This window comes from Odontesthes bonariensis, chromosome 19 (genome assembly GCF_027942865.1).
Source record: "Odontesthes bonariensis isolate fOdoBon6 chromosome 19, fOdoBon6.hap1, whole genome shotgun sequence".
NCBI lineage: Eukaryota > Metazoa > Chordata > Actinopteri > Atheriniformes > Atherinopsidae > Odontesthes > Odontesthes bonariensis.
In genome coordinates, this window is record NC_134524.1 from 33,101,141 (window position 1) to 33,114,823 (window position 13,683).

General features: G+C 43.1%; 1 protein-coding gene across 3 annotated transcripts in view; it reads right to left on the minus strand.

The window, feature by feature from the left end:
- Window positions 1–295: 295 nt before the first annotated feature.
- Window positions 296–13,683, minus strand: part of mtm1 (myotubularin 1) — a 32,137-nt gene continuing 18,749 nt past the window's right edge. For 2 of the 3 annotated variants that reach the window (XM_075450537.1, XM_075450539.1), the window contains exons 7-16: window positions 13,058–13,141; window positions 12,667–12,816; window positions 12,153–12,338; window positions 9,379–9,561; window positions 9,149–9,304; window positions 8,979–9,026; window positions 8,758–8,850; window positions 6,085–6,198; window positions 2,501–2,677; window positions 296–478 (exon numbers count right to left, since the gene is read on the minus strand). In XM_075450537.1, coding sequence (XP_075306652.1) covers window positions 296–478; window positions 2,501–2,677; window positions 6,085–6,198; window positions 8,758–8,850; window positions 8,979–9,026; window positions 9,149–9,304; window positions 9,379–9,561; window positions 12,153–12,338; window positions 12,667–12,816; window positions 13,058–13,141 — 1,374 coding nt within the window. The remainder of the gene's footprint in view (window positions 479–2,500; window positions 2,678–6,084; window positions 6,199–8,757; window positions 8,851–8,978; window positions 9,027–9,148; window positions 9,305–9,378; window positions 9,562–12,152; window positions 12,339–12,666; window positions 12,817–13,057; window positions 13,142–13,683) is intronic. The other variant, XM_075450538.1, reaches the window with a different exon arrangement.

A 13,683-nucleotide genomic window follows, 5' to 3' on the forward strand; every position in this document is an offset into this window, starting at 1 on the left:
ATTGTTGGAAATGTGCGACCACAGTAGGACAGTAGAAAGTTCCGCTCAGTTCAGCTCTGCTGCCGGTGTGAACACAGCTGCTGAGCGTCCTGTGCTCGAGCCCTTGGACTGATCTGTAAGGCTGTACCATGAGTGCACTGAAAAGAATTGACACAAGGCTTTACTGTGACATATTGCATAAATCACCATCTTTACCGCTATACTATTAGTTACCAATCATGATCTTATAGGAGTGAAGTCCCGATGTGTGCACGTGTGTGCGCACACGTGTGTGCACGTGTGTGCGTGCTGCCCCTCAGAGGGGCGTCTGCAGGTGTGTGTATTGCTGGGACGGGGAGGAGCTGGGATTGGGGGCGCTGGAGTTAGTCAGGTGGGAGGAAGTCGAGGAGCCGGACAGCTGCAGCTGCTCTAGTTTCTTCAAGTATTCGTCTCGGAGGGCCAAAAGCTCCTTGTAGCGCTGCTCCACTGGACTCTGCTGCTGGAACACACATCACTGACAGTCAGGTGGCACAAAGAACAACTTCTCTCACCCCAAAAAGCCTGCTGCATTCATCTGAAATCACTCTTTTAACTCATTGGCTGAGAGCCAATGATTCCTAAGCCTAAGATTTAGTGACGAACACCGCTAGATTGTCCCCCAGCCCGCTCTGTTAAAAAACGCAATTGACGTCTATAGACGTCTTTGGCAGTCAACGTTTTTTTTTTAAATGCTTTCCAGCCAGAGAAAGATCCTTCTCCTTCTTACCTGGGACAGTTGGCCTGAGAAGAAACATTTCTGGCCTGGAGGCCAGGAATCATTGTTTTGGACAGTTTGGTGAAAATATGTGAAGACCAACATTTAGACTCGTTTTCAAACAATTCCATCTTACTGATCTACAAATGAATTTCATCAAACTGAGGTACTCAGTTAGAGTTCTAATTAGGGCTGGGCAAGTTAACTCGTTATATCGCGTTAACGCATTAAAGCAATACTATGTAACATTTCTACCTTAAAATAACAGCTTGAAAAAAATTGTGCGGCTAGAATGAGTTTTAATATTACGATTGGCCTGTCTCCTATGCCCTTCGGGGGTCTGAGTTGGAAAAACTGCGCTATGTAACTTTGCTGGAGCGGCCCGGGAGCTGAGCGGAAGTACTGCGACTTGCTTTCTGGCACACCTACCGCAAAAACAAATAGACCCCTCTCACGCTCCCAGGTACATTTGATTACTCTTACCTTCTCGGTCGACATAGCTTGCACCTTCTGACTCCTCGCTGGTTCGTCAACAAACGTGAAACGTGAAAGCGAAAGGGTGTTGTATTTACGACAGTGTAACCGTACATTACCTCCAAGCCTGTAGGGGGAGCTCCAGAGTGGGCTTTTTGAGAAGTTACATTGTATTACTTTAATTATTTAACGGCGATAAATATTTTATTACGCATAAATGCATGTTTTGGTTTTGTTTTTAAAAAAAAAGAAGAAAAAAAAAAAACATTTTGGGGGGCTTTTGTGCCTTTAATGGATAGGAAAGTTCAGAGAGACAGGAAGCAGGGGGCAGAGAGAGGGGGAACAACATGCAGCACAGGGCCGTCGAACCGGGGCCAGCTGCAGCGAGGACTATAGCCTCTGTACATGGGGAGCCTGCTCAACCCACTACGCCACGGACCACCCCTGTTTTATTATTTATTTACTTTTAAAATGTTATTTTATTTTGTCTGTTACTGTCTGCTGTGGAACAGGAAAAGAAAGTAATCGGCGGATCCACCAAACATGGAGAAGGGTACGGAATGTTTACTCGGCCATTTTCATTTTAAAGTTCTTCTAGACGGCGGAGTCGACAGAACCAAAGTCATCTGTAAACACTGCCAAGTTGAATTGTCTTCTCAGCGTAGTAGTTCCAGTCTAAAATATCACTTAAAGGCAAAACACACAACTGATAGCAGCAAGTCATTCAAGGAAACAGACAGTGGAGCGAGGCTTCTACATAAAAACTACAGAAAGATGCTGATGTTAAAAGTGTGTTTGCACAACAAATTTTATGGCACTTTCATTCATATGGCAGCACATTTAAAATAAAACTAAATGCTAAAAGCTATACGCTACTTTTGGATTCATTTTTGGATTCTGCGTACAAATGCGATTAATCGTGATTAATCAGGGAAATCATGTGATTACTTAGATTAAACATTTTAATCACTGCCCAGCCCTAGTTCTAACAATGAGCGTTAAATATCTGTGGCTGCTATCAAACAGTGCTCCCTGCAGCCCGTCCTCCTCCTGATGGAACTCATGACAACGTGCACTAAAAGGACGCACCATATCAATTTCAACAGACCTGGCAGCTAATAACAGTAATAATTTAAACCGTGATTTCTGTGCATATTCAAAACAAAATTCACAAATAGATGCTACTTCATCTGCGTACCGAGCTGTGGGCCCTTTACAGTCAGTCGCCTTGGAAACAAGGAGTAATCCAGCCCAAGTCAAAGCACATGTTGAAGGTAGTCCATGTTGTCATACCTGCTGTCGTATACGCGGGTTCCAACGGATGTAGTATGTCACCCACAGCTCCAGGTGGCGCATGCTGGCAACAGGATAGAGGACCCGGCCAGACTCTGGGGTGTAGAAGGGGTTCAGATAAAGCTCCATCTTACTGTTGACCAGAGACCACAGGGACACCGTCTTCAGCCTCACTTCCTGCACCAGAGAGGGAGAGCAGTCTTTAAACATTTGGAGTAAAATACAGTTCAATCTGCAGAGACTGAAATGCTTCTTTCTCTCTCCTTTTTTCTCCTTCAGTTTGCATCTTCTCCACATGTGCAGAATCAGCTGTGCCCATCTATTGTTAAGTAGCAGTAACTCAGACAACAGGTCCGCTTGCTTTTTGAGAGGGATCGGGGCTTCTGGTGACGCTTATTTACTCCTCCTACAGATGTTGGCAGTAACAGTTAAGCACTGTTAAAGTGGAAAGGAAAGCTGGCTAAAGAAGCAGAGGTACTGACATGGCCATTCAGAGTAAAATGCACATGTGTGTCCAGTCCGTGTGATAAAGAGAAAGCACTGCATAGGAGAATCAACAGGAGAACTGCTGGCTGAATTCTGCAGAGACGTGTGAAGCACTGGGTGTGTTGGATCATGCATATTACATTTGTAAGAGATTTATTTGAGGTAATGATGTCTGTTCTCGCTCAGGACTGACGTGGTGTGCTGATTGGAAAGTCTGTTCGAGTCTGTGAGGAGCAGAAAAGTTCAACCTCAGGTTTGTCCAGAGGAAGAGACAGTTTCCAGAAGTCTGGAGCGTGGCTGCACTGCGGCAGGCTAATGTGGATGCCCTGCCTGGACGGACATCTCCCCTGCCTGGACGGACATCTCCCCTGCCCAACGATGGCCCACAGTCTGCTTTCCCTAAGGTGGCTTAAGATCCGTGTGCAGATCCTGGAGCGGCCCATGAACAGCAGGCAGGCTAACTGAAGCTAATAATGCTCGTTCACCAATCAGTGAACAATATGTGTATGTATGTACAATATGTGAGGAGCTGTTAACTGCTTCTATGATCTGAATGCGGTCACGAGTGAGAGAAGACAGGGTGTACTTTATGCTTTTGTTTGAGCAGCAATGTCCTCAACGTATCCCACCATTCACAGATGCTCAGGTAAATTCAGCTGTGCAAAGTAACGGGACACATCTGCTCCTGACAACATCTGGACTGGAATGAATACTAACCCGAGCGAGACATTAAAACCTTTTGGTATTAAGACTCACTGATTCCAATAACCTGCATAAAGATAACCATTGGCTTAGCATGTTTGAACCTCTCTGGGGTCGAACTGAAAACAGCATCAGTTGTGCAATAATAGCATGGGATGGCTGTGGCTCAGCAGGCAGAGTGGTCGTCCACTAACTGGAAGGTTAGGATCCAAAGCATGTCTACATTTTAAAGTCCTTCTGGGAAAGTCACTTCACCACACATTGTGCCCAAGAGGTCATTCCATGTGTGATTGTGGTCGTTCCATGTGTGATTGTGGTCGTTCCATGTGTGATTGTGGTCGTTCCATATGTGATTGTGGTCGTTCCATGTGTGATTGTGGTCATTCCATGTGTGATTGTGGTTATTCCATGTGTGATTGTGGTCGTTCCATGTGTGATTGTGGTCATTCCATGTGTGATTGTGGTTATTCCATGTGTGATTGTGGTTATTCCATGTGTGATTGTGGTTATTCCATGTGTGATTGAGGTTATTCCATGTGTGATTGTGGTTATTCCATGTGTGATTGAGGTTATTCCATGTGTGATTGTGGTTATTCCATGTGTGATTGTGGTTATTCCATGTGTGATTGTGGTTATTCCATGTGTGATTGTGGTTATTCCATGTGTGATTGTGGTTATTCCATGTGTGATTGTGGTTATTCCATGTGTGATTGTGGTTATTCCATGTGTGATTGAGGTTATTCCATGTGTGATTGTGGTTATTCCATGTGTGATTGAGGTTATTCCATGTGTGATTGTGGTTGTTCCATGTGTGATTGTGGTTATTCCATGTGTGATTGTGGTTATTCCATGTGTGATTGTGGTTATTCCATGTGTGATTGTGGTTATTCCATGTGTAATTGTGGGGGGGCCGTGGCTCAGTGGTTAGAGTTGGTCGTCCAATAACCGGAAGGTTGGAAGGTTTGATTCCCACTCTCGCCACTCAAAAAAGATTGGTGGAACTGACAGCTGGAGGGGTTTCAGTCCACCTCCTTGTCACGGCCGAGGTGCCCTTGAGCAAGGCACTGTACCTCCGTGCTCCCCGGGCGCTGTGAATGGCTGCCCACCGCTCCAGGTTGGCATCTGTCTCTGAGTGTGTGACCCTGTGCATGTGTGTGTCAACAGGTGCCAACCTGGATTGGTTCAAACCGGAGGACAAATTTCGTATGTATGCATGTATGCATGACCAATAAATCTGATCTTAACCCATTTAGGCCTAAAACGCCTGGAAAAGAATGCCTGTAAAACCTATGGGCGATTTCAGAAAGACCCCCTAAAACCTGAAGTTTTTCTGGAAATTCAGCAATTGTGTCAACGCCTACTAAATGATTGATTTCTCAGCCTCTGTAGCAGATAGAAACAAAATTCAAAAAGTATTTGAGAGCTTACACCTGTGGCTTTCTTTGGAAATTGAGTTTATTTACATACACCTTCACGAAAATAGAAAATGCAAAAAGTAAAGTGCAGGAACGGCACTATTTTCAATTAGAAAACAGTAATAAAATAAAATTTAATTTAATTTCATATTTAAATTATTTATTTATTTTATCGCCAGTAATGACTTGTACTGGCAGCACAAGGAGTCCCATGCCCATACACATTCCAATAAACGTTTTCACCTCCGGCAGTTACGTGTGACCACCTTGCCATCTTTGCTCGAGCTGGAGTCTGAAGTACCTGCTCACTGTATCTATTCGTCTCGGAAACGAGATGCGCCCAAAGCTCCTCAGTAAAAATATGATTAAATGCCTGCAACGGTGTGGCATCTGCAGGTAAATCGACTTTCACCCCTGGTGTGCGGTTGAAATCTCTCCGTCGATTACGGTGGTAATTGTCAGTCTTCCACTCACATTCAAACCCTTCAAAATCATCCTCGTCGTTATCGTCATCCTCAAACATATGTGCTAGCCATAAATCTCGATCAATTGGGTCAGCACGTTCATCAGCATCATCAAAGCCAAGAAACTCCTCAAAATCGCTACCGTCTGAAATGTCTTCCCACTGAAAGTCCTCCATGCTTGTTCGATGAAACTTAATTTCAAAACAATGAGACGAGGAACATGACGACACTCTCACGTGTCTATTATAATGCATTTAATTGGTGCAGAGGTCAATAATTGGTGCAAAACAACCTTATACATGAAAAAAGACGTGTACGCTTTCCTGGCCTTAAAAGGTAGAATAACGCAACAGCGCCCCCGGCTTTAAAGGTAGAAATGCGGCAATGCTCTCCCGGCCTCAATGGGTTAATTGTAGAGAGACAACGACGAGGTTAAAAAAGTGCACGGAGCCCAGTCAAACACCTTTGTCATTGAAAACCTTCAACAGAAGGCATATTTATGTGGATGTGCTCTTACATGTTGGTCTCGGGCACTCTCACAGTTGTAGAGGAAAGTCCCAAAGCGACAGCTGTACAGATGATCCAGGATTGTCAACAGGAGGTGCTCATTAAACTCAAAGGCTGTAGGAAACTGAGAGGAGAGAAGATGCTGTTACAATTCAGTGATAACATTACACATGCTGGACATGTTTCCTTCATGACTGGTTCAGAACCAGTCATGAACCAGTCAAAAGTTTCCTTTCATGAAGAAATAAATAATATGTTTAAAACTGGGGCACAATATAGAATATACTGACATTTCCCACTTCATTGCTGCTCCATTCTTACCTGACTCCCGCCCTCTGGTATTCGCATACCATCTGGGACGAGCCCACAACCGACATGATTTCAAATGGGGCTATTTTTTCTAAAACTCGTGCATGTGATTGGATGAAGAATCTGTCCATCATCTTGACTGACACGCCACTTCAGCCACTCCCAATGACTCAACCCGTGACGTAGCTCAGAGCTTAACTGACTCCCGCCCTCTGGAGCATGAATGGGCGGCCATAACGCCGCCCATTCATCCAAAATCCCACCCAGCGATTAATGATTGGCTCTGATTATTTTCTAATCGGACGAAACACATATGACTCCCAGGCTCCTCAGATGGTTGTGTGAGGAAAGGGAGTTGGTGAACGCAGCCAGATGACGTGAGTCAGGTTAACTCCATTCTGCAGTAGAACTGAATCTTTTGGCTAAAATGCCGCCCCCCCCCCAGTGGTGGGTTCCATCTGGGTTAATATGGCTACTTGCCAAAAGTATTCAAAAGTATTCTCTCACCCATCCAAATAACTAAATTCAGGTGTTCTAATCCCTTCCATGACCACAGGTGTATAAATCCAAGCACCTCAGCATGCAGACTGCTTCTACAAACATCTGTGAAAGAATGTTTCGCTCTCAGGAGCTCAGTGAACTCCAGCATGGTACCATGATAGGATGCCACCTGTGCAACCAGTCCAGTGGTGAAACTTCCTCGCTGCTAAATATCCCACAGTCAGCTGTCAGTGGTGTTATAACAAAGTGGAAGCGATTGGGAAGGACAGCAGCTCAGCCAGGAAGTGGTGGGCCACGTAAAATGACAGAGCGGGGTCAGAGGATGCTGAGGCTCATAGTGCTCAGAGGTCGCCAACTTTCTGCAGTCAGTCGCTGCAGACCTCCAACCTTCATGTGGCCTCCAGATTAGTTATAGATAAAGATGACACACCACATTATTATGGAAAGCTTTTAAGGACTTTTAAGGATTTCTTTCCAATCCTCTCTTAAGAAGCGTAACATAGCAAAACAAGTAACTGGAATCTGACTTATGTTCGGTGAATTCAGGGCAAAGTTTAGTACCACGGTTGTTATGGGACAGCATGTACTGAGTTGCCCACTGTGGATTAATGTAGTAAACAACGAGCACTAAGAAAGGAATTTTCACAATGAACTACTCCGTGGTATTGAATGAGGTTCTCTGCCAACACCACCGTAATTTCTTACCCGATAATTTGACTTTTTTTCTTTGTTTTTTTCTTAGAAATACTTTAGCAGGGACAGCTGGAACAAACAGATCCACAATAACAGCAGCAACAGCTGGACTGACTCTCCTGCTCCATGGCTCCATGTCCAAAGCTATGTTAAACTCATGTGATTGTAATGATGAAAACATACAGTGAAGTAATTCCTTATTTTGTTTATCATATAATATTAATCTAAGTGAAATACAAACCTCATCAATCACCTAAGATTGTCTAACTGGGCTCCATGTCTTCCATGAAAAAGGTCCATAAGATTTAAAGCAGTCTGTTGGAACATTAATGATTCACATGTTGATGATGACTGATTACCAGAAACTCCGCTTTAACAAATCTCTTCTTGAAACTTGAAATCTTAGGGCTGATACTTTGAATGGTATTTCTTTTCGTGGGTTATGTGAAGTACTGATGAACCATCAGTGTTTTTCCCTCAGTGGAACGGAGTCGGTGCACGTTGAGTTTAGAGGCAGGGAAGTGGGGCAGGCATGCTCAGGGACAGGGGAAGGGAGAGTTTCTGCCATCTGAACCAACTCAAACCGCAAACTTCCAGCGGTTTGAGCTGATACTGTGGATTTTTACAGCATTTTAATTTGTACTTACTTTCTTAACTTAACCTGTTCCCACAAATTTCTGTCATAGCATATAGCTCAGGAGGAACAAGTATAACTTCCATTTTTTTAAATGTCAGCTTCTGCCCATTTGATTGGATGCCTGAAATATGTGACAGTGACAGCTCCAGTGCCCTTCTGCAAAGGTCAGAGATTTTCAACTTTAAGAGTGCTCGGAAAAAGCCCCATCTGCTCTCTAATCATGGAAAACCAGCGCTGGCACCGAAATGCCAAGTTTATCTTTAGAAAGCAAATTCTTGAATCTACAGCAAGTAATGCAGTAGCCATGTCATCAAAGGTGAACAGCCATGCCATAAAATTAGATTCTGGCTAAATCTGGATACCTGACCCGGATCAGTGGGGCACTGAAGGAATCATTGATGAATGTCATGACACACGTTTCCAGCAGATCCAAAATGTTTACAAGAAAACAAAATTAATCTATTTTGGTCTTCTATAGTAACCAAGAAGCCCTGTGCTTCCATCTCAGAGCAGCCCATGAGGATGTAGACATGTTCCACATACCTGTTTCGTCATCTGCCACACACAGTCGATGAACTGAACAAAGATTGGTGATCTGTCCTGATCTGCGTGGTTTTTGTCACCGTGGCCTATCCGCTACACACACACACACACACACACACACACACACACACACAGGATTAAGAGGAGGGTAAAGTTTTTTTTTGTTTGTTTGTTTTTTAAACACAATGAGCAACTCAACTACTTAATAAGCTTTTACTTACTGAAGCAAATTTGTGACCAAAACTGATCCATTCCTTTTCAATGAGGACCTAAAAAGACATAAACAACTGACAAAACCGCCTGCCAGTGCATTCAAAATTTTTGACTTTTTATGAACGGTACAGCCAAGCTACGGTGCAAAGATACGCTTCATTGCTGCGCAGTCACTAACCTGAAATCCTCTTAGAGTGCGGAAATGGCTGTCCAACATCAGCATGGCCAACGATGTCAGCTGGGCAGTTCTGTCCCAGCCGTCACTGCAGTGAACCACCACTGAGCTACCGCTGGAAACTTTGTCAGCTACCTGGATAGCTCCTGACAACACCAGCTACACACACAAGGACGGAATTATTTCATAAAACAAGAATGACAATGAACTATTTCATCCATTTTCATTCTTACCTTAACATGTTCCAGCCAGTGCGTAGACTCTAGACTCGACAGCCAATGGGATTCTTCCACATTAGGGTAGACGATGTCTTTGAGCTTCTTCAGGGACTCCCTCATGACATGTATGTTCTGGATATCCAGGAAGATGAGCTCTGCATTTTGGTATTCATCACCTTCATACCCCCCTCCAGTGGCCTGAGGGTTGCAAAAACTCTCAATTGTACATATGCAAGCATCACATGACATTTTGGCCAACCAAACACTAGGATTCACTGTCTGAAGGAATGCAAACATTCATAGCAAATCAGTCTAAAAGTCATCTTAACCTGATGATGGGAGCAAAATGAACTGCATGCATCAAATAAGCAAACATTTTGACAGAACAGTTAGCTGCCAATCAATTGGGTTCCATTTGTTCTAATATTAATCAGGCAAAAGTTACACACACACACACACACACACACACACACACACACACACACACACACACACACACACACACACACACACACACACACACACACACACACACACACACAGAGGAAGCCATGAAAAGAAAACTTGGGACTTCAAAAGTCAGCACCTTGATTTATTCTGTGGGTGTCAGGACTGACACTAAAAGGTAGACCAGCAGTTTAGCTGCTTCCATTGATGGTCCAATGAGCTTATTTTCCATCTTTCTGTCTTGTCTGCAGTGTTAAAATGATGCATTATCACATTTAACCTTACCCAGAGCTAAAAAAAGAGAGCGGTATACTTATGTCTTAGCATTTTTATGTAGAACTTCTGATTTATCCAGCAGTCTCAAACTACACACCTCACAGTGAGTGAGGGCAGGATTGGTGGAATTCTCTCTTATAACAAGTGTTCTGGTACTGTTCCGAGCACAGTACTTTGTTTTCGCTTCAGAGATGTCTTCAAGAAAATGTCTTTTTGGTAGTGAGGCAAGCTGACCCTTTTAAGTTTCTCCAATGACCCAGCACTCTTGAATCAGCTGACACGATTTGTTTTTCCTGGCCAGCAATACAGTTGGGAAAAGGTTTAGGTTTGTTGGCTACGCTTAATGAACAAGACCCTTTAGAAACGTAGAATTACTTGCAAATGCAATGGCACAGCTGAGGATTTCCCAAACACAGACCTCCTGCTATTATCTTTGTTGTGCTGTCATGCTTAAAAACGCAGCGTGTTGCTCCAAAGCTTTTCTTGTTTATGTGTTCTCATCACTTCAACTGGTATAAACAGCAAACAGCGCTGCGTTTGATACTGTAGATCACAGAATCCTGTTGCACAGGCTGGAAAACTGGGTTGGACTTTCTGGAGCGGTCCTTAATTGGTTCAGGTCCTACTTAGAAGGCCGGAGTTATTTTGTTACAATTGGCAGCTATGAATCTGAGCGAGTGGCCATGACATGTGGAGTACCCCAGGGGTCAAATCTTGGACCTCTTCTGTTTAACTTGTATATGCTCCCTTTGGGTCAGATATTGCGGAACTTTAACAACAATTATCACAGTTATGCAGACAAACTGCCAGTGGAGATTAAACTTTCACCAAATGGAGACATTTTTAAATCCAGGTTAAAAACATTTCTTTTCTCATGTGTCTATGCATGAAATCTGAACGGTATCTTTTAACTTATCTAGACTGTTGCTTGTTTTTAAATTAATTTGAATTATTTTATTTGTTTCTATTTATATTCTTTTATGCATCTTTAATGCTTCTTACACTCCCTGCTGCAATGCTTTTATTTTATGTAAAGCACTTTGTTTTGTACATGAAATATACTATACGAATAAATTTGCCTTGCCTATCATATCCGTCTTCCAGGCAGGTAAAATCCATCAGTCCTATCTAATTTGCCCATGAACTGTTGCTGTCAGGGTTAGAACCTCCATTTGAGATATTACAGTTGGTAAATATGTATTTCTATAATGAAAAAAGGGGGCTGTACCCATTCTTTAAGGCCAGGTTCAGTACCTCATTGAAAATGAATGTGTAGTCAGGTGTTGTGCTCCCATCACTGCTGTGCCAAGCCATAGCCACTGAAAACCTGCATCTGCTGCTGGATAATTTGTTTAAAGACCGAATTTCAATTCCGTAAACACTTTCATACCGCACTCAAAAGCCAGATGTGATGTCTTCAATATTTCACAGACACCGATAACTTCTGCCATCTATTGCTTTCACAAGCAGTATTTCAGAGAGTCTCAAAAAACATATTGCAGCCCACAGTGCCCTCGTCTGTGTCTGATAAGTACACCATTTTACTCCTTAAGTTTTCATGTTGCAGACACATGGCCCATCTCTGAGGGAAATCTGTGGTTTGAGCACCACAAAGACAGTTTGTCAGGCTATGGGACATGTCTTCGTCTTTCACCAAATTTCTAGCTTGTTTAATATCCTAAAGCAGTTGGTGGGGGAGAAGTTTATAAGGGAGGGGTTACAGGGTCCAGGAGCATGTGGAAAAAATGGTGGTCTGCTTGGGAAACTATGCAGAATTTGATGAAAGGATGGCGAGAGTACCCCTGCCTCTAACATGTTTCTAGAATGCAATATGGTGACAAACGTGAGATACAGAAACAATACAGACAGCCAGAAGAGCTTGATAAAAATGAGTCTGGGGTGAAGCCTGGCAAAGAACCTTGTTTTGTGTGGCCCAAGGCCTCGGATGGCTGGTGGAGTGTGGACCTAATCTGACTCCTGATCACAAGACCAGCGCAGCATGTAGTGTGACAAGAAAAATGATCTAGTATGAACTTGGCTCCAAAGTACTGGTTTTCTCTGCTGACCTTGTTGGCCACGGCATTGACGCTGGGCCGAGCATCATATATAGTGAGCTTTGTGGTTTCATTCGCCTCCCTGATCAGGTCCAGGTAGCGCTCGTCATCTCGGTTTCTTTTGCCGGACATTCCAACAAGCGGCTGACTGCAGCGGACAATCACTGCTTGGTTCTCCCGGTGGATCCAAGACAGAACCTAAAGAAGAGTGACAGTTACAATGTCCAGTGTCATTCACATTCAGAGCTTTAATGGCACAAGTCAAGCTGGTGGAGGGGGCTTCACACATTCTCAAATAAACTGCAAACTCTGCTTAGCCTGAACAATAAAGTGTTTCAGGCTTCTTAAATATAAAGTAATGATTGGTTAACTTCTATTCAACCCCTTTTTAGGAAATTCTTTTAAAATTCCAGGCCTCAAGTTCCTTTGGTTTAAGTAGTTCAGGGGACAGTAATACAAAACTAAAACATTTTCTAAGGCTGGTCATCATTTTTGCTGAATAACGGATTTATACTCTCGCCCTCACCGGTATGCGTCCTCTTGAGCGGAAGGCAGCCACCCTCCTGAGGTCCTCTTCTTTACTTTTAAATGGCACAGCCAGCACGGTGGGGTAGGTGTCACACAGGTCATAGTTCTTATTGATGAATGTGATACGCCATTTGTTATTAGGCAAGCCCTGGAAGAAATGATGCAAACTATGAACTCCTGCCGACAACACTGATGCCCAGGTGGTCCTATTCCCACACAGTTCCACTGAGCATGGTGTGGCAGCCCCATACATTTCTGACACTGACATGTGTTTTTTATCCCCTCTAAATACACTGACATGACATACCTACACTGACATATCATGGAAAGTGGCATCTATAAAGGACCTGATAAATACTGTGATAAAAAAACAAGCACTTTAATCTCACCTGACGTCTGAACTCCTCAACGGGTTTGTAGACGTTCCAGCCGTTGTCAGGGTATTTCTCCTGAGTTGAGTATGCAAACAGAGGCTGGACAGGGGGAGAGATGGAAACCTTCCATTTTCACACCAGAAATGTAGGATATTTGCAGCACAGTAACCTGTTGTTTGTCATACTGAATGAAAGTTTGCAAAATGTGTTTGCACACATCAATGAAAAGAGAACTTGTTGTTCGGTTATAACTTTAATGTTTTAAACAGTTTTACGTTACATATTGTACCATCTTTTACTGTAAAAAAGGAAAAGCAGGACTCAGGTAATGCAACAATTCTGTCAGCTGTATCTTCCGTGTTTTGTTGCTTTGATTGATGGCCTGCACCATGTATTACTCAAATAACAAACTAACCTGTTTCCAACTTAATTGGCCTCTATAATATCAATTTATTAAGAAAAATTGGTTGATTACATTTCTGCTGATGAAGTGGTCGAGGTGTGTCACAGCCACGTCCAGTGATTAGAAAGTACCCAGATATCTTATTAAATATTATAAATAATATATTTACAAGGATATGTGTGTAGTATATATTTATTTTTGTGATTATATATTTATCTAGATATTTAGGAAGTGTATA